The following is a 15,419-nucleotide window of genomic DNA, read 5'->3' on the forward strand; positions in this document are numbered from 1 at the left end:
TGAAATTAAACTGTTGAAAAATCAAGCCCTGAACAAATGAAAGCAGGTGATTCCTACAAGCAGTGGGCTCTGGGTCTGTGAAAATCCCTGGCAAAGCGTGCTGTGGATGCAACAATGCAATTTCAAGGATAAATCTAAATAAATAAATAAATAAATAGCTCTTTGGGTTATGATGGAGAAACAGACAAAGTTCCCCTGAATGGAAATAGCCAAAGGCTGGGCAGCTGTTGGGGACATAAATGAGTTTACTCTGCTCTTATGCTTTCCTTTCAGGCCATGGCTGAAGGAACTGGGATATGTGGGGAGTTGGTCCCAGCCAGTACAGCTGTTCTTGTGTGGAATTATGGGGGATTCAAAATCTGATTGGAACTGAAAAGGGGGCATTTATCAAACTGCCCCAACTCCTGTAGCCTGATAGTGCTGGCAGGGATTGCATCCTGCACAAGGGAGTTGGATCAACACGGTCCTTCAGGAACTGCCTGGGTCATTAGTGGTGGAGCCAGAAACCTGGGAGAGGGTCAGGGTGCCAGGGGAGAGAGAGGAGGCAAAGCTCCTCCAGGCTGTTGGATAAGGATGGAACTTCATAGCCCAGGGAGATATTTTTTGAGTTTTGTGTTCTTGAAATGGCTTCTGAGGTATTAAAAGTCTTTTTTCCCAGCCCCACAACCAAAGAAGTTTTTGAAATTCTTCAGCTCTGGTTTTCAAGGTTGTTTATTTTCTGTTATCTATGACATTCCTTCTCTGACCCACTGAGATCTGTGCAGCAGGTCGGGTTGTGGCACAGTCCCTGCCCTTAGGGTGCTGTTGGCTTTTTATACTAGAAACTATGTGTTTATACTAGAAACTATGTATTATTTACAATAATTTTCCAATACCTATCACCTATGTTAGGCAGTCTGTCTCTATTTTAAATTAATTCAGAAGTGTCACTATTATAGCAGAAGAGGGAGGACAAGAAGAAGAAGAAGAAAGGACACAAGGACATGCCCAGATTCTTCTGTCTTGCTTCTTGAACTTCTAAATCTCTAAATTTTTACTTTTTCACCCTGTGACAAATTCACTGTCATTCTACTCAAACCCTTGTGGCTTGTAACTCCTCACACAAAGTTGGGAATTGTTTCCTTGGCTAAAATCAAAGGCACAGGTGGTTCTGACTCTGTGCCAAGGTCTCTGAGCCCCCTGCCAGGGTCTTGAGTCTTCTAGGGCAGTCAGAGGAATGTTTTGGGTTCTGACAATATTAAATGTGTAAAGATGGAATCTGTAGCGGTGACAGGATTGAATTGATGGGAATGGACACAGTGAGATACCTGAGAGGGCTGCTGAGGAGAATTAATCTTCAGGAAGATGCTCACTGGTAACTGAGGATAAGGGTCCCTTCCCATGATGGGTGTTGGAACCAGATGATCTTTAAGGTCCCTTCCAACCCAAGACTTTCTCTGATTCTGTGGTGGGAACATCTGGAAAGAGCAACATGACCTGGAAAGCACCATCACCAGCAGAAACAACTCCTAACTTCTCCCTGTGTTTTTTAACTTTCCAAGCCTCCACCAAGAGCCTTCAAGGGATGCTGAGCTTTGACAAACCCATTGCAGTGGCATGAATTCCTTCAGAGGTCCCAATTAAATCTATTTATAGCCTTTTTGGAGCCTGGGTAACAATCCCTCCCTTGCTCAGCAGCCACGCTCCAGTGGCCACACAGGCACCAGCTCTCATTAAGCCTGGCTGGCCCTGCATTAATTGTGACATGAAGCTCTTTTTTTGAAGGCTTTTGAACACAAATGTTTAGCCAAACCTCATTTGTTTCACAGTTTACAGAGTGAAACACTTGACCAGGGGATCGAGATTTACTGTAAACAAGGCAGGGTGGGTGTGGAGGTACCTGGATGAAGCAGGGAGAAACAAGGATGGAGTGCTGCAGGCAGAGGAAATCAGCCAGAGCTGGTGGTTTATAGGGTGGGGAAGAAGGTGGTGGGCTTCATCAGGTATTGGGTGAAACCACCTCTCTCTCCTTCCACACCTCTGAGCTGGTGAACTCTGATTTTTACAAGGAAATTTAAAGATTTCCCTGCCTTGTGCCAATGGGATGCCATCCCGGCCGAGGAAGGGTTTGGAAACCTTGGTAAGGGAAAAATGGGTGAATTTGGTGGAAATCTGAACTGAACCCCCTGAGTGTGTGAAACACTTTCCAACCTCCAGGATGCCAACCACGGGCCCAGCAGGATGCTGTGTCCCTGCTCCTCCTGGAGTGATGTTTTTGGGAGGGGAGTCACTAGGAGAGGAGGAATTCTTGGAAGAAGGGACAGCACGGGGCAGAGGCTGAGCAGAGAAAACTGGGAATTTGCCAAAGCTTGAAGGAAAGGACTGAGATATTCTTTGTTATCTATTTTCTTTAAATACAGCCAGAAGAGGGAGCGGGGATGAGGTTGGTGTGAGGGCTGTGACAGAGCAGATGGGGAAAGGCTCTTGCTCAAACACAGCCCCTGTCACCACGGGTGTGGTTTTGGAGCTCTGCAAATGTTCACAAGCTGTGGAACACAGGGGATTTCCTACAGCACTCCCCAGGAAATGAAAGAAAATATATTTTGTGTTGTGACTGGTTATTGTGGTGCTGTGATGGGGAAGAAGGGAGGCCTGAACATATCTGAGGATTGTTCTCAGTGACAAAATTTGAGGAAGAGCAGAAAATGCTCTTCAAGCAGCGTGGCATTGGTGTGGGAGTCACCTCACCCAGTGACTGCGGTGTACATTGTGCCTCCACCTGACCTGGCTGTCCTTTATATTCACTGAACAGACACAGAAACATCCAGGGTGTGATTTATCTCATCCCTGCTTGACACCTGAAACAGAGAGCAGACAAATCCTGCCCTGCAAAAGGTCTCTCCTTCAACAGAGCACGAGTTCCTAGCCCAGAATTGGACTCTGATGTTGCAGACAGAGTTCAGTGAGAAGGCAAAGCCCTCCCTTTTCACACCTGCCACGACAAAGCTGTTCCCTACAAGCTGCAAGACAGACAGACTTGATGGATCAGAAATGGAGCCCAGCATGGTTTACATGGAAAACCCCAGATCTGAGGGGTTTTCTGAGCCAGCTGCAGGGCAGGGTCCTGCCAAGGGGTGTATGAAGGGAAGAACTGCACTGCAAGGTGTGCAAAGCCAATTTCACTGCTGTAGGAGCAGCAATCTCATCCTGAGAGCTTCTGCCAGCACCCAGCCTCCCCTCAAAGCTTCCTGGAGCTGTTGCCAGAGAGGCTGTGGGCACCAAATCTTCCTGTTCATCTTCTTGGTGTGCCTCTCTTGGTGTGGGTGCCGTGGGGTTGTGAGTGGGGATTTGCTGTGGCAGTGCCAGAGTGGAGAAATCTCTCACCAAAGGTGCCCAGAACAGAGCCAGGAGAGGAGGAGGAAAAGCAAACACACAACTGGAGGTAGGGGTGAACAGGGATATTTGATCAGGTAATTTATCCTGACACATAGCAGGACACTGACCCCCACTTTAATTATTGTGTCATTCGTCCTTGACAGCTACTGCTGCTTCCAATTAACACCCTTAATTAAACCCCCCAGTTTTCCAAGGATGTGAGCATGGATTTACTGGGAAGAGGGCTGCAATGAAGAGGCAGAGCCTGGGGGGGGTCTGATGAGAAATGACATTCCCTGTCCCAGTGGGACTGGCAGGTTATGTGCTTATCCTGCAGAAGTGGCAGGCTGGGATCACACCCAGCTCCTCTCCCAGCAGCCTGACATCTCCCTGTCTCTGAGTCCTGTTTCTCACCAGGGCAAATAAATAATTTTTATTAATTTACCCTGGTGAAAATAATCATAATCATAATTATTATTATTATTATTATTATTATTATTATTATTATTATTATTATTATTATTATTATTATTATTATTATTATTATTATTATTATTATTGTTGTTGTTGTTGTTGTTGTTGTTATTATATTTTTAATTTATGGATATATAATTTTTATTTATTTACCCTCTCTGGGCTTTTTTTCCCCCCTGTTCCTGCTTTATTACTGTGTCTGTAGGTCAGATAATAAGGCACAGGATATCAAACATGACAGAGGAATTCCAAGTCCCTTTGTCCATAATTCAGGCCAGAATAAAATCACCCCTTTGGGATGCTATGCAGGTGACTGAACACCCTCACTGACTGTTGTAAAGGTGCAGAAGTGCTTCAACCTGTGCTTCCTTCAGGTGGTTTTTTGCCTTCCTCTATTTAATAAACTGCATTATCATGAACACTCTATTCAGGGCTTTGAAATCAAATCAGCTCCACTCTTCATCTTCCTGCAGTTTTGTGGGGCTGGCTGAGCCTTGAAAGATAGCAGCATTCACAGAACCCACATGGCTTGACAGAGCCACTGTTCAGAGTTTTGGAAATGTATCTTTTGACTGTTGGGAAGGAAATTGGCTACTTAAGATGCCTTTTTGTACATTTAAATTAACTTAGTCCATCAGACTGAATAAATCCTGCCGCTGTATTAACATCCAATTATAACAACAGAGATTGAGCAATGATTCAGGTTTTGACCAGAATGTTGGCAGTTTAAGGGGGAAAAAGAAGTAATGTATATTGAAATAAAAAAGTCAAAACTGGGAGCCAGAAAATTGTGACTGAGCACATAGCAGGAGCTTTTGTGAATGCATAATGGCAGAAGCAGGAGCCAAATTTCTAACAGGATTAGCTGTTCCTGTCTATCAGATCCAAAAAACTCAATCATTTTGTTTTAAATTACTTTTTGTAACTCATTCATACTAGCAATAGGGAGGGGAAGGGAGGCTGGGAGCTGGAGAATCTGCAGTTTGGAATTTAGGCAGGATCAGAGGTGAGGTGCTGTGTGAAACACCCTGAAGGAGCAGCTGAGCCCTGAACCATTCCGCACTTTGCAGATTTCGGCAGACCTAAAAGATGTCCTCGTGAGCCAGAAACTCGTGTGTGATTTCTTTGGGGACCAGTGAATGAATGTGTTGATGAGGTGAAATATCTCTTGCAATCCTGCTGCAGCTGGGCCTGCTCATTGTTCCCTTTGTCCCTGAGAAGGACACAAGAGTCACCTTCCCCTTGTCTTTGGAAGCACAGCAGCTCCTGGATGTCCACCAGGTGTGTGGACAGGCATCTAAAGGGACTTCACCTTCATATCTTCAATATTCCAATGAACCCAGGGCCTGAATGTGTTGTATTTAATAACCTGGTGCTCACTGGGAAGCTGTTACCTGAACTTTCTCCTCAAACTTGCTCAGATGCCATAAACCCACACCTTCAGAGCCACTGAGACAGCTCCTCATCCTCCTGCTCAGACCTCACTGCCAGCTTCAGCTCTCCCTGGTAAAATGGGGAGATGTGGGGATGCAATCAGGGAATATGCTGAGCTGGAAGGGACCTGTGAGGATCATCCAGTGCAGCCCCTGGCCCTGCACAGACACCCCAACAATCCCACCCTGTGCATCCCTGAGAGCATTGTCCAAATGCTCCTGGAGCTCTGGCAGCCTCGGGAATGTGCCCGTTCCTTTGGGAGCCTGTTCAGTGCCCCACCACCCTCTGGGGGCAGAAACTTTTCCTGTTATCACACATTTTCCTAATACATGGGATTTAAACCCTGAGAACAACAGCAGTCTGTTCTTACATCCATATACTGCTCTGGCACAGTGACACTAAAATATCAGTGAAGCTGTGACCACTGCAGGAATATAAATTACTCCTAATGCCCCAAAATGAAAGAAAGACACTTTCCTTTTCTAACCCTGCTGAATCCCTGGTTAAATCTGGGCAGCACTCTCAGGCACATGGTGGATTCTTGGAGTTGTCCTGTGCAGGGCTAAGGACTGAACTTCAATGATCCTCATGGGTCCCTTCCAACCCAGGATATTCCAGGATTCTGTGGTATTTGCTGCAAAAAGTTGAATCCAGGTTTCACTCCCACGAAGAACGAGGGGTAGGGACCCTCATCAAGGTTGGGAAATAACCTTGAAGAGTTTGTCAGGCTCTCCAAGGATGGAGAAGGGGTGGAGGAAGTTAGCACAGCCTGGTTTGCTGTGGAGATTTCCACCTCCAGCACTGCCTGGTCCCTTCATCATTATTCATCAAGTGAATAATGGCAAGGCTCTGTAACTGGGAGGCTGCATGGACTTCCCTTTTGCTGACATTTTAGTGGCTGTTCCCTGGAGGGACACAGTCAGCTCTCAAACCCTTCAACGTGGAAAGCTGAGCTGAATTAATTACAGTTTGTGCTCCAAAAAGGAAAATAAGACCTCTGATGTGCCTTATTTGCTTGATGTTCTTCCTCTTTTCAGCAGACAAGCCTTAGGTGGCTTTTCTTTCTGCTGCAGCTCCTTTGTTTTTTGTGTTTTCTTTCTGCATTAATTGGAAGGTCTGACACTTCCAGCCCAAGACATTTATCAGCGTGGTACAGTTTTAATTAATCTCACAATAAAGCTGCTAGAGGTGAACTCCTAAAAGGACTTTTAGGGCAGGAATAATGCACATAGGGACACGGGACACACCCTGGTGGCATTGGCAGGATTTGGGATGTGGGGAGCTGGTGACACATCCCTGTGGGCTCTGGGACAGCAGCACAAGCCAGGTGTGCTCCTGGCTCCTAAAAACAACACATATCCCACAAAATATCCCCAAACACTCTGAAAAGAAAACATCTCTGCAAAGATAATGTCTGGATCCCCAGTAGGTTTCTCCTGCCAACAAGCTTGGCTATCCTTTGATGGCTAATTAACTAATAAGAATAAAACACACATAGACCAGCTTTTATCTACTCTTTTCACAGCAATTTGCCAAGAAATGGCAAATTTCAGTCCTCTAGGACTTCTTTCTTGTACCTATATCAGAGCCACAAGTAGATTTTGACTCTGAACATTCAAGCCAGGATCACCAGGTGTTGGAAAAGTTCATTTTCTGATCTAAACTTCTCCACCAAGTCTCACTTCTACCAGACAGGTGTAAACTGGCTCAGAAATGAGGTTGGATGGAACTTTCTAGAGCTAATGAGGATAAATCAAGCAGCACCATATGTCAAACTGAGGGTGGTTTGGGTGGGAACTGCAGAGCCAAACCCAACTGTGCTCTGAAAATTCTAATTACCAGGTGGGAATTGCATCTGGATTGAGGAATGGCAGAGTTAGAGTCTTTCAAAATTAAATTATCTGCTCCTCCTTCAAGTCCTCTGGTGGCCACAGTGCAGACATGGCCAAGCTTGATGTGATTGAGATAAAATAACTCACAATATATTTTTCTCAGGTGGAAATACGAGGTGGGAATGGCTGACATAATAAATTACAATGTGAGCCTTATAAATTATAAATTTTTAAATGATGAATTGTTAATTATAAATTCTAATGTTATATATTATATATTATAAATTATAATGTGATACCTTTTGGTATCTTCTCCTAAAAATTTTTCTCTATTTGGAATTTGGATTCAACACAGACTATTGGGTTCAACAAGTTTAATTGGGTGAAACCCTGAGGCATAAAATTTATTCTTCATGAATAGGTGATACCTTCTTGATCAGAAGCTTAAGGAAGGTGAAACAACCTCATTCATGGCCAAACAATCTTAATTTTTAAACTTCTTGGAAGAACCACAGAATCTTGGAAAACACCTTTAAAATCATCAAATCCAACCATTAATTCACCACTGCCAGGGCCACCATAATTAGAGAAATCTGAATTACTCCCTCCCTGTCTTGTCCTTATAACTTTTATTGCTCTGTGGTCTGTTCTGGTTAAGTTTTTATGCTCATGGCAATAGATTCAGCTGAGAAAAGTGAGTTTGTGTTGGTTTTTGTTTGAGTTTTTTCCCCCATTCTCACTCTTTCATTAAAGGCTTTCAGTAGCTGCAGTTGGCTCCTCTGGGTGACTTGGCACAGGCACTGGTGCAACGCTAAATAAACCCCATCGTCTTTCTACCTGAAGTTTTCTAAAGCTTCTGCCACTTGCCAGAGGCAAAGCTGCACATTTTCAGCTTTTGCTTATAGACTATCAGCTGGGATTTGTGGGTAGGGGTGAGAAAAACAATTTCTGATACAACCAGAAAAAGGTCTTCGTACAGAGCTGGAATTTTGCCTGTAAATATATTTACATTAAAAGAAAAAAAAACAAATTTAAAAGCCAGTTCTTGGTTCGTTTACAGACACAATCGAGATGGATCTTAGTTTGTCACTCCACAGCTCAAACTCTCCTGAATGCAGTGCCAAGTAAAAAAATTGTCCCTGGGATCCAGGTGCATTCCCTTGTCATTTGTCAGGAGTAACTGTTCTGCAGTTTAGAGCTGGCAGCTCTCAGTGGTGTTTCATCAGGATAATACCTCACTCTATCATCTGAGGGAATAAACTCTCCCTGCTGACAGGAACTGGGGTGAAGACACCAGCAATTGACTGGATATTACAGAGGCTCTCTGAAGCTTATTCAATGGAAAAGGGACTAGCAGGTCATTGGGCCCAAATTGTGTGTTTGGCTTCAAAAGCTGTGAGGGGCTCACAAAACGTAAAGGGAATCAAAATCTGTGAGACAGGAGGTCAGGCTGGGCAGTCCCTTCACCCTTTGAAACCTCTCGCTGAAACACTTTAATTAAAAAGGAAAAATAAAAGGAAAACAGATGATAAAATGCGGTATTTTGGCAGTAGCTGGGTGTTTCAGGTCCTACTCTAATGCCTTCTGAGCTGCAAAAGCAGGGCTACAGGAAGAAAATATCCAGCCTGGTAGCCTTTGTCCCTTTCCTGCTGGGAGCAACCTCTCCAGGGATGGCATGAGAGATGGTTGGAAAGATGCACGGGCAAAAGAGAGCGGAGCTAATGCATCCCTGGGACCAGCAGTGGGGGTGGCAGTGGGGACTGGTGGTGGGAGGGAGACAAAGACATCACAAGACCTCAGATCTCACAGGCAGCCAGAAAGAAATACAGTCCAAAACCAGAGAGATCAATCAGATCCAGGGAGTTTAACTTACTGCAGAAGATCTCCTGTTGTCCAATTGAACAAATTAATTTAATTTCAAGGTACCACGTCCCCACAGCTTCCCTGATTTGCTGATTGCTGGGAAATCCTGCAAGTGATGAAGGCTACAGGGAGAGGGAAAGGCCACAGGGGATGTGGACAGGGACGTGGGCAGGGATTGCTCCAGGCTGAGCTCTGGAACAAACCATCCCCATCCCTCTGCCTGCCCAGCGCTGCACGGGTGCTCCTGCGGGAGGACAGGTGTAGCCAGAGAAAAGCAAAGCATGACTTCCCAAGAATACTTCTGGGTTTCACATTCTCTGAACCTCAGAGAAAGGAAAAACAATTCTTATCTCATTTGCTGTGCCCGTGTGTGTGCCAAAGCAGAATGCAATGTGGAGATGGTTTCCCCACAGGGATGGTGTTTTGGTTCCTTGCCCTGTCACGCCAGTTGTGTGTGTGTGTGTCAGGACTGTCACTGACAGTCACGAGATTCTGTGCAGTGTGTGCAGAGCTGAGTGCTTGGCAGATTCAGTCTGGATGTGATGTAATATAATGCAATATAATATAGACTAATATAGTATAATAAAGTCATTAATTAGCCTTCTGATACAACAGAGTCCTCCTCGTCATTCCTCCTTCATTTGGGGCGAAAAATATCCGCTACAGACAGGCACCAGGGGAAGGGGACAGGGAGGGTGGCACCTCCATCAAGCCATTCTGAGCCATGTAAGAAGCCTGACAGGCTGTCCCCTTTCCTCCTGCAGCTCACCAGGGTGCCTGTGGAGTCGTGCAGCCAGCACCAGACCTGCAGCGAGTGCCTGGGCTCGGGAGACCCGCACTGCGGATGGTGTGTCCTGCACAACACGTGAGTACCCCTGGGCTCTGCCACCCCCCAGCCCTGCCTGTCCCCTCACAGAAACACAGCTGATGCCTGGAGAGGCTACCTAGGGCAGAGTCTACTCAGGCAAGTAGTAGTTTTCTTCATTAAGTAGAGATTTAAGTGGTTTTTTACTGTTAATACATGAAGGTAATACATATAACCTAAAATCACGTTTCATGAAAAAACACAACTTACTTGGTAGCAAAGCCATATCCAGAAAAAAGAAGTGAGCAGTGGCTTTATTAAAACCTAAGGAAGCAGTGGTGGTTGGATGATAATCCAACCCTTTAAAATTATAATCTTAAGCATTAAGATGATATTATCAACCCTTGATTCTAGTGCAGACCCAGTAATGGAAATGTTCTGAAACTAACAGCTTCAGAGTGTTCAGTGTGACAGTTTTCTTAGGACCAAAATGTGCTTGTCTACCTCATTGCAATCATCTATTGCCATTGTGAGAAAAAAAGTAAGTACACTTCCTTTTTCTTATGTTTTGCAATTAGCAGCACACCATACATGGTTTATTTTCAACAGCCTAAATAATCAGTCAACTCAATCCAGATTATTACTTTCCTGCATAGGAATTTCCTGTTAAAGGAATAAAGTAGGGATTTATTAAAAGGCTTTCAAAGGATACACCTTGGGCACTGCAAGAGCCTGGCTGTGGCTACACCAAAGATGGATGACCAGTCACGAGTTTTCACACTTTTATAAGTTTTGGTCCATTTCCATATTGGGGTTCATTGTCCAATTACAGCTCCAGGTTCTGCAGTCCCATCCTCCCAGATTGCTCTCCTCAATTCCCTGCTGTTTATATTTCTTGAGTCTAAAGCTGCAATGGTGTCCTTGGTTCTGGGGCTGGAAAAGGGTTGTTCTGTGTGACTGAGCTGTGAGGAGAACTTGCTGACACTTTATATGGAGTTCAGAGTCACACACTAATGCAGAGTCTGGAAAACATGAAAGCTAAAACTTAAGGCATCAAGGAAGAGGGGCAAAATGCTGTCTCAGTCCCTGAGCCAGGTACCTCCAAAAAAGTCTCTGGGATTTGCTGAAGAGAGACCTTGCTTAATTGTGAAAGGATTTTTTGGAAGACGAGGGGAAAGAAGGGTGGCAGAGGCTGGACAGAGCTTCTCCACCAGTTTGCTGGCTGCACCAGCAAAGCAGCCTGATGTGTTTTGAATTCAACACTCCAGCAGTTCTTCTCTGGGTCACGTTTCCCTGGTGGTTCCCATTCCATTCGAGGGAATTTGACTCTGACCATCAGCCCTTGTCTCAGCACCTCCAGCTTTGCAATGCTGACCTGAACCTCTCCTCTTTTGGACTTGTCAGGATCTCCATTGTCCTTAGAGAGGGATCCATGGGGGTCCACTCCAAGGTCGTTTTCATTGGGACCTTATGGTTTAACAGGCCAAGCTGGGGCCTCATTCCACTCTCCCATTATTGTGTTGTACTGATTTATCCAGTGCCTCACAAGGAATACTGGATCCAGGTGTCCTCAATATTGGCACATCAGTTCATTGGGGCATCAGTTCATTGGGACATCAGTTCACTGGGATATCAGTTCACTGGGATATCAGTTCATTGGGATATCAGTTCATTGGGATATCAGTCAATTGGGACATCAGTTCATTGGGATATCAGTTCATTGGAACATCAGTCCATTGGAATATCAGTCCATTGGGATATCAGTTCATTGGGACATCATTCTTGTTTTTCTCTAAGCGTTGAGTGACACCAATGATCTTGAAGTTGCCTCTCTGCAGCCTTTCCCTGAGTGATCTCCTCCTGCAGAGAGCCCTCTGCCGAAGCCCTGGGGAGGGAGGTGTCAGCTTGGCGGAGCTCCTGGCCCTGAGTGGCAGGGAGGTCTCGTTTGCCAAGCCCCTCTGAGCACAGACAGGGGCTGGGAAGTGCATGGGATCTGTCTAGCCCAGGGCTCCAGCTGAGAGTGGCTCTGCAGGGTGTTGTCACTCCGAGGCTCACGGTGTCCTTGGCAGCCTTGGAGGGTTTTTCTGATGGTCTTGTTGGTCTTCACCCTCTGAGCTCACCTGAATTCTTCCTGTTGAGCTGCAGACTCTCCAGGTGGAGACAGGGATGCAGTTGATGTGATAGACTTTGCTGCCTCTCCTTGCTGGAACAGAAGGGAACAAACCTGGACCATATTCCAGCCTTCTGTTGATGCTCTGAATGCTCTGCTTCTGTCAGCTTGTGTGACCCTCATCCAAAACCACGGCACTCTGCCTAATTTCAAATCAGATCTGGGGGATCCATCCCAAAACATGTCCAAAAAAGGGGCTCATGCTCTGGAATTGTTCAAGAGAACCCTGGCAAACCAGTCCTGAATTGTGGTGTGCTGGGTAAGAGCCCAGAAAACTTTCATCCTGCTGACCTGAGGATATTTCCATTTGACACAGAGCTTTATAGTGTGTTCCCACCCCATCTCATCCTGCATCCATCCTCCAGTGTGCTTGCTGTCAGTGAAGGGACAGCACAGAGATGTACAAGCAGCACAGAAAGGCATGAATTTGTTCACTGATTGTTACATAGCAATGCTGGATATTTCATCTCCTTGCATCCAGGGTCAGTGGCAACAAACAAGCAAAACATGCAGCAATAAATCCCCAAAAGAGAGAGAGAAGGGGCACAGACAACTGCAGAGTGAGGAGTACTGGAAATGAAATGGAGGGTGATGGGTGGGGCTGGCAGATTGAATCTGGTTAAAAAACATCTCTGTGCAGGCTCAGTCCTTGAGGGAGAAGTGTGGCTGGAGTCTGGACTTGGCTGATGGCAGTGTGCCCTCCTCCCTCTGGCCACTTAACCTCTGATTCCTTATCTGGAGAAAAGAAACACCTCTTGTTTATGTACCTCACAGCAGGGTCACTCAGATTGACTCCCTGTGGGGTTTTCTTGAAGCACTTTGAAGGCAAATGTTATCAAATCCCACTTCCAGTCTGTTCCTTCCTTCTCAGTTAAGAAACCTGATTTTCAGTCCTGGTTTGGGAGGGGTTTTCAGGGCAGCCTCAGGTGCTCCTTTCTGAGTCTCAGTTTCCTCATCCTTTTGGGCAGCCCTGAGAGCAAAGGAGCCAATTACATCCCACTCACCAAGTTTTGGCTGCACAGGATATTCAGGCTAAGGACACTGGAATACTGAGTCTCTAATTAGAAATTTTTGCACATCAGAACCCCTCAAGCCTCATTAACAGACTTTTCCTCAAGTGGGGTACATCATCAACAACTCCTGCACAGGGATCCCTGGGGAAAAGTGCCATAAACATTTCCCATCCTGGCTGCCAACCCTTCCCTCTTCCCTCCCAGTCAGGAATCCCAGGGGATTCCCAGTGCAGGGCTGGATCCAGTGATGTGGAAGGCACGGAGGAGGCAGCTGGGCTGTGCAGGAGCTGGGCTAGGGCAGGGCTGGGAGCCAGGTTTTTGGGCAAAGCCAAGCTGTTCCCTCATCCTCCTCCAGTATAAACCATCAAGAGGAGCAGAGGTGGACTGGGAGACAGGTGAAAACTGACAGGTGGTTTTGTCTCTCCCATGCACGCCCCTGTTGCTATGGGACACAAAATAAAAGACATCTAGACTGGAACTTTTAAGGTAAAAAGAAGGGAAGTTTGTTTTTTGATTTTAACATTCATAGATTTTCAAAAGTGACAGTGGATTGGAGGATGAAAAAGCTACTTCTTTAATAATACCGGACAAACTAACAGTTTATTAAACTTTTCTTCTTTGGAGAAGAATGTAAACCAATAACAATTTACATAAAGCTGCGTGAGAAAGTTCATTACAGGAATGTAAACATCAGAAGGCTCAGAAGAACTAGAGAACAGGGCAGCACACCTCTGTTATTTTGGGATATTCCCTACAAGGGCTGATGCAGCTCCTCTTCCCCAGACCCCCATTTCCAGCTCTCCTCAGCCCTGAGAGCTCTGGGGAGGGCTCCCATCCTTGTTTTCCCAGCAGAGCTGGGCTGTCTGTGCCCAGGGCAGCGTGCCAGGGCTCAGGAATCGATTTCCACAGCTCTGCTGTCCTAACCTTACACCGAGAAACTCGAGTCCTCTGAGAGAGAGGCAGAGACAGACAGACCCACAGACAGGAGAGAGGGGGGGAGGATTGATTGGCTTCTGCCCCGAGGAGAGGAGCTGAGACAGAGCAGGTTAACCGAGCTTTTCATCTCTGTATCTTTACCCCCATCTTGTCCCCCCTCCTCCTCCCAGCTCTGCTCCCTCCCCAGCTCTCTCAGGCCTCTTTAGGTGGTGATGAATCATTTACTTGGTGTAAATTGAAATTGTGGCTCTTGCTGGCTGGGGGAGGGAGAGGGGCTGGGGTGGGAGCAGTGGGGATGGAGCAGGCTGCAAAGCTGGCACTGGGTGCCTGCTGCAAGGTCACAGCAAAGTCACCAGCCTGGATGGGGACTGCAGAGAGGGCTGAGAGCAAAGAGAAGTTTTCTGCAAGCCTGAAATGAATTCAGCAGCTTCCTCCTGTGTCAGAGGCAGCGCTGCCCAAAGATGCCACCCAAATCTGACCACTCTTGCAATCCCATGGCAAATTACTCCTGCCTCACCCCTACCCAAGCTGTAACCACCCCTCTTCCTTCCTTCCCACCAATGGCTCAAGCTCTTTATCCCCAGAGCAGGGGTAAACCCTTCAGCTACTGAAAGAGCCCTCCCTAATTCTAGATTGGATATTTGGAAGGATTTCTTCCCTGTGAGGGTGGGCAGGCCCTGGCACAGGGTGCCCAGAGCAGCTGGGGCTGCCCCTGGATTCCTGGAAGTGTCCAAGGCCAGGCTGGATGGGGCTTGGAGCAGCCTGGGACGGTGGAAGGGGTCCCTGCCCATGGCAGGGGGGGGACTGGATGATTTTGAGGGTCCCTTCCAACCAAACCATTCCATTACTGCATGTCCATTCCCTGGTCCATCTGCATGTGGTCACCACTCAGGTTCCCAGCCCTGCACAGCATCCCTGGGTTGTGTTTATCACCCCAGCTGCCATAAGACTGCAAATTTGGGGCAGAAAAGCAGCATCCCTACAGAGAAGGGCAACATTTAATTAGAGGGAAATCCCCTGCTGGGTGCAAAGGGACCTGTCCCAGGCTCTGCTGCGTTAGTGACACTCCTGGATTTTGGCTGTGCTGCCTCATTTCATCCCATGCAGCATCCATCTAATTCCAGGAGGAGCAGCTGAGCACACACAAGCTGTCCTCAAGGAGGATGCAGCCCCAGGCACCAGCCTCCTTCTGCTCTGGAATCTGCCCTTGCAGGTCTGGGGACTCCTTGGCTGGCAGGTCATTAATTGCAATCAGAGAGGGAAACAGTCCCATTTTCTGAGAGAACTTGTGATATTTCAAAACTTTTTTTTTTTTCCCCTCCAGCTCACAGTGGCCAATTATTTTTTTAATAAGCAATGTTCTTGAAAGCTGTTCTGGAAGGGGCTGATTCCATTTAGTAATTGGAGAATGATTCATTTAGACTTTGGAAGTCCTCATTTTGGGGTTTGATTTCAGTTTTTAGGGAATTGCTTGAGATTTCAAAATAAAAAGTCATTCTGAAAGGAAGCATTATTATTTTTTAATTTTATTTTTTCCA

General features: G+C 46.3%; 1 protein-coding gene across 1 annotated transcript in view; it reads left to right on the forward strand.

Annotated features, from left to right (window-relative positions):
• The window catches only part of PLXNA4 (plexin A4), a gene marked incomplete at both ends in the record, with an annotated part of 438,509 nt that overhangs the window by 272,558 nt on the left and 150,532 nt on the right, over positions 1–15,419 (forward strand). Inside the window, one exon of the mRNA XM_084206497.1 lies at positions 9,722–9,822. Coding sequence (XP_084062623.1) covers positions 9,722–9,822 — 101 coding nt within the window. The remainder of the gene's footprint in view (positions 1–9,721; positions 9,823–15,419) is intronic.

This window comes from Fringilla coelebs (assembly GCF_963513975.1).
Source record: "Fringilla coelebs genome assembly, chromosome: 5".
Taxonomy (NCBI): Eukaryota; Metazoa; Chordata; class Aves; order Passeriformes; family Fringillidae; genus Fringilla; species Fringilla coelebs.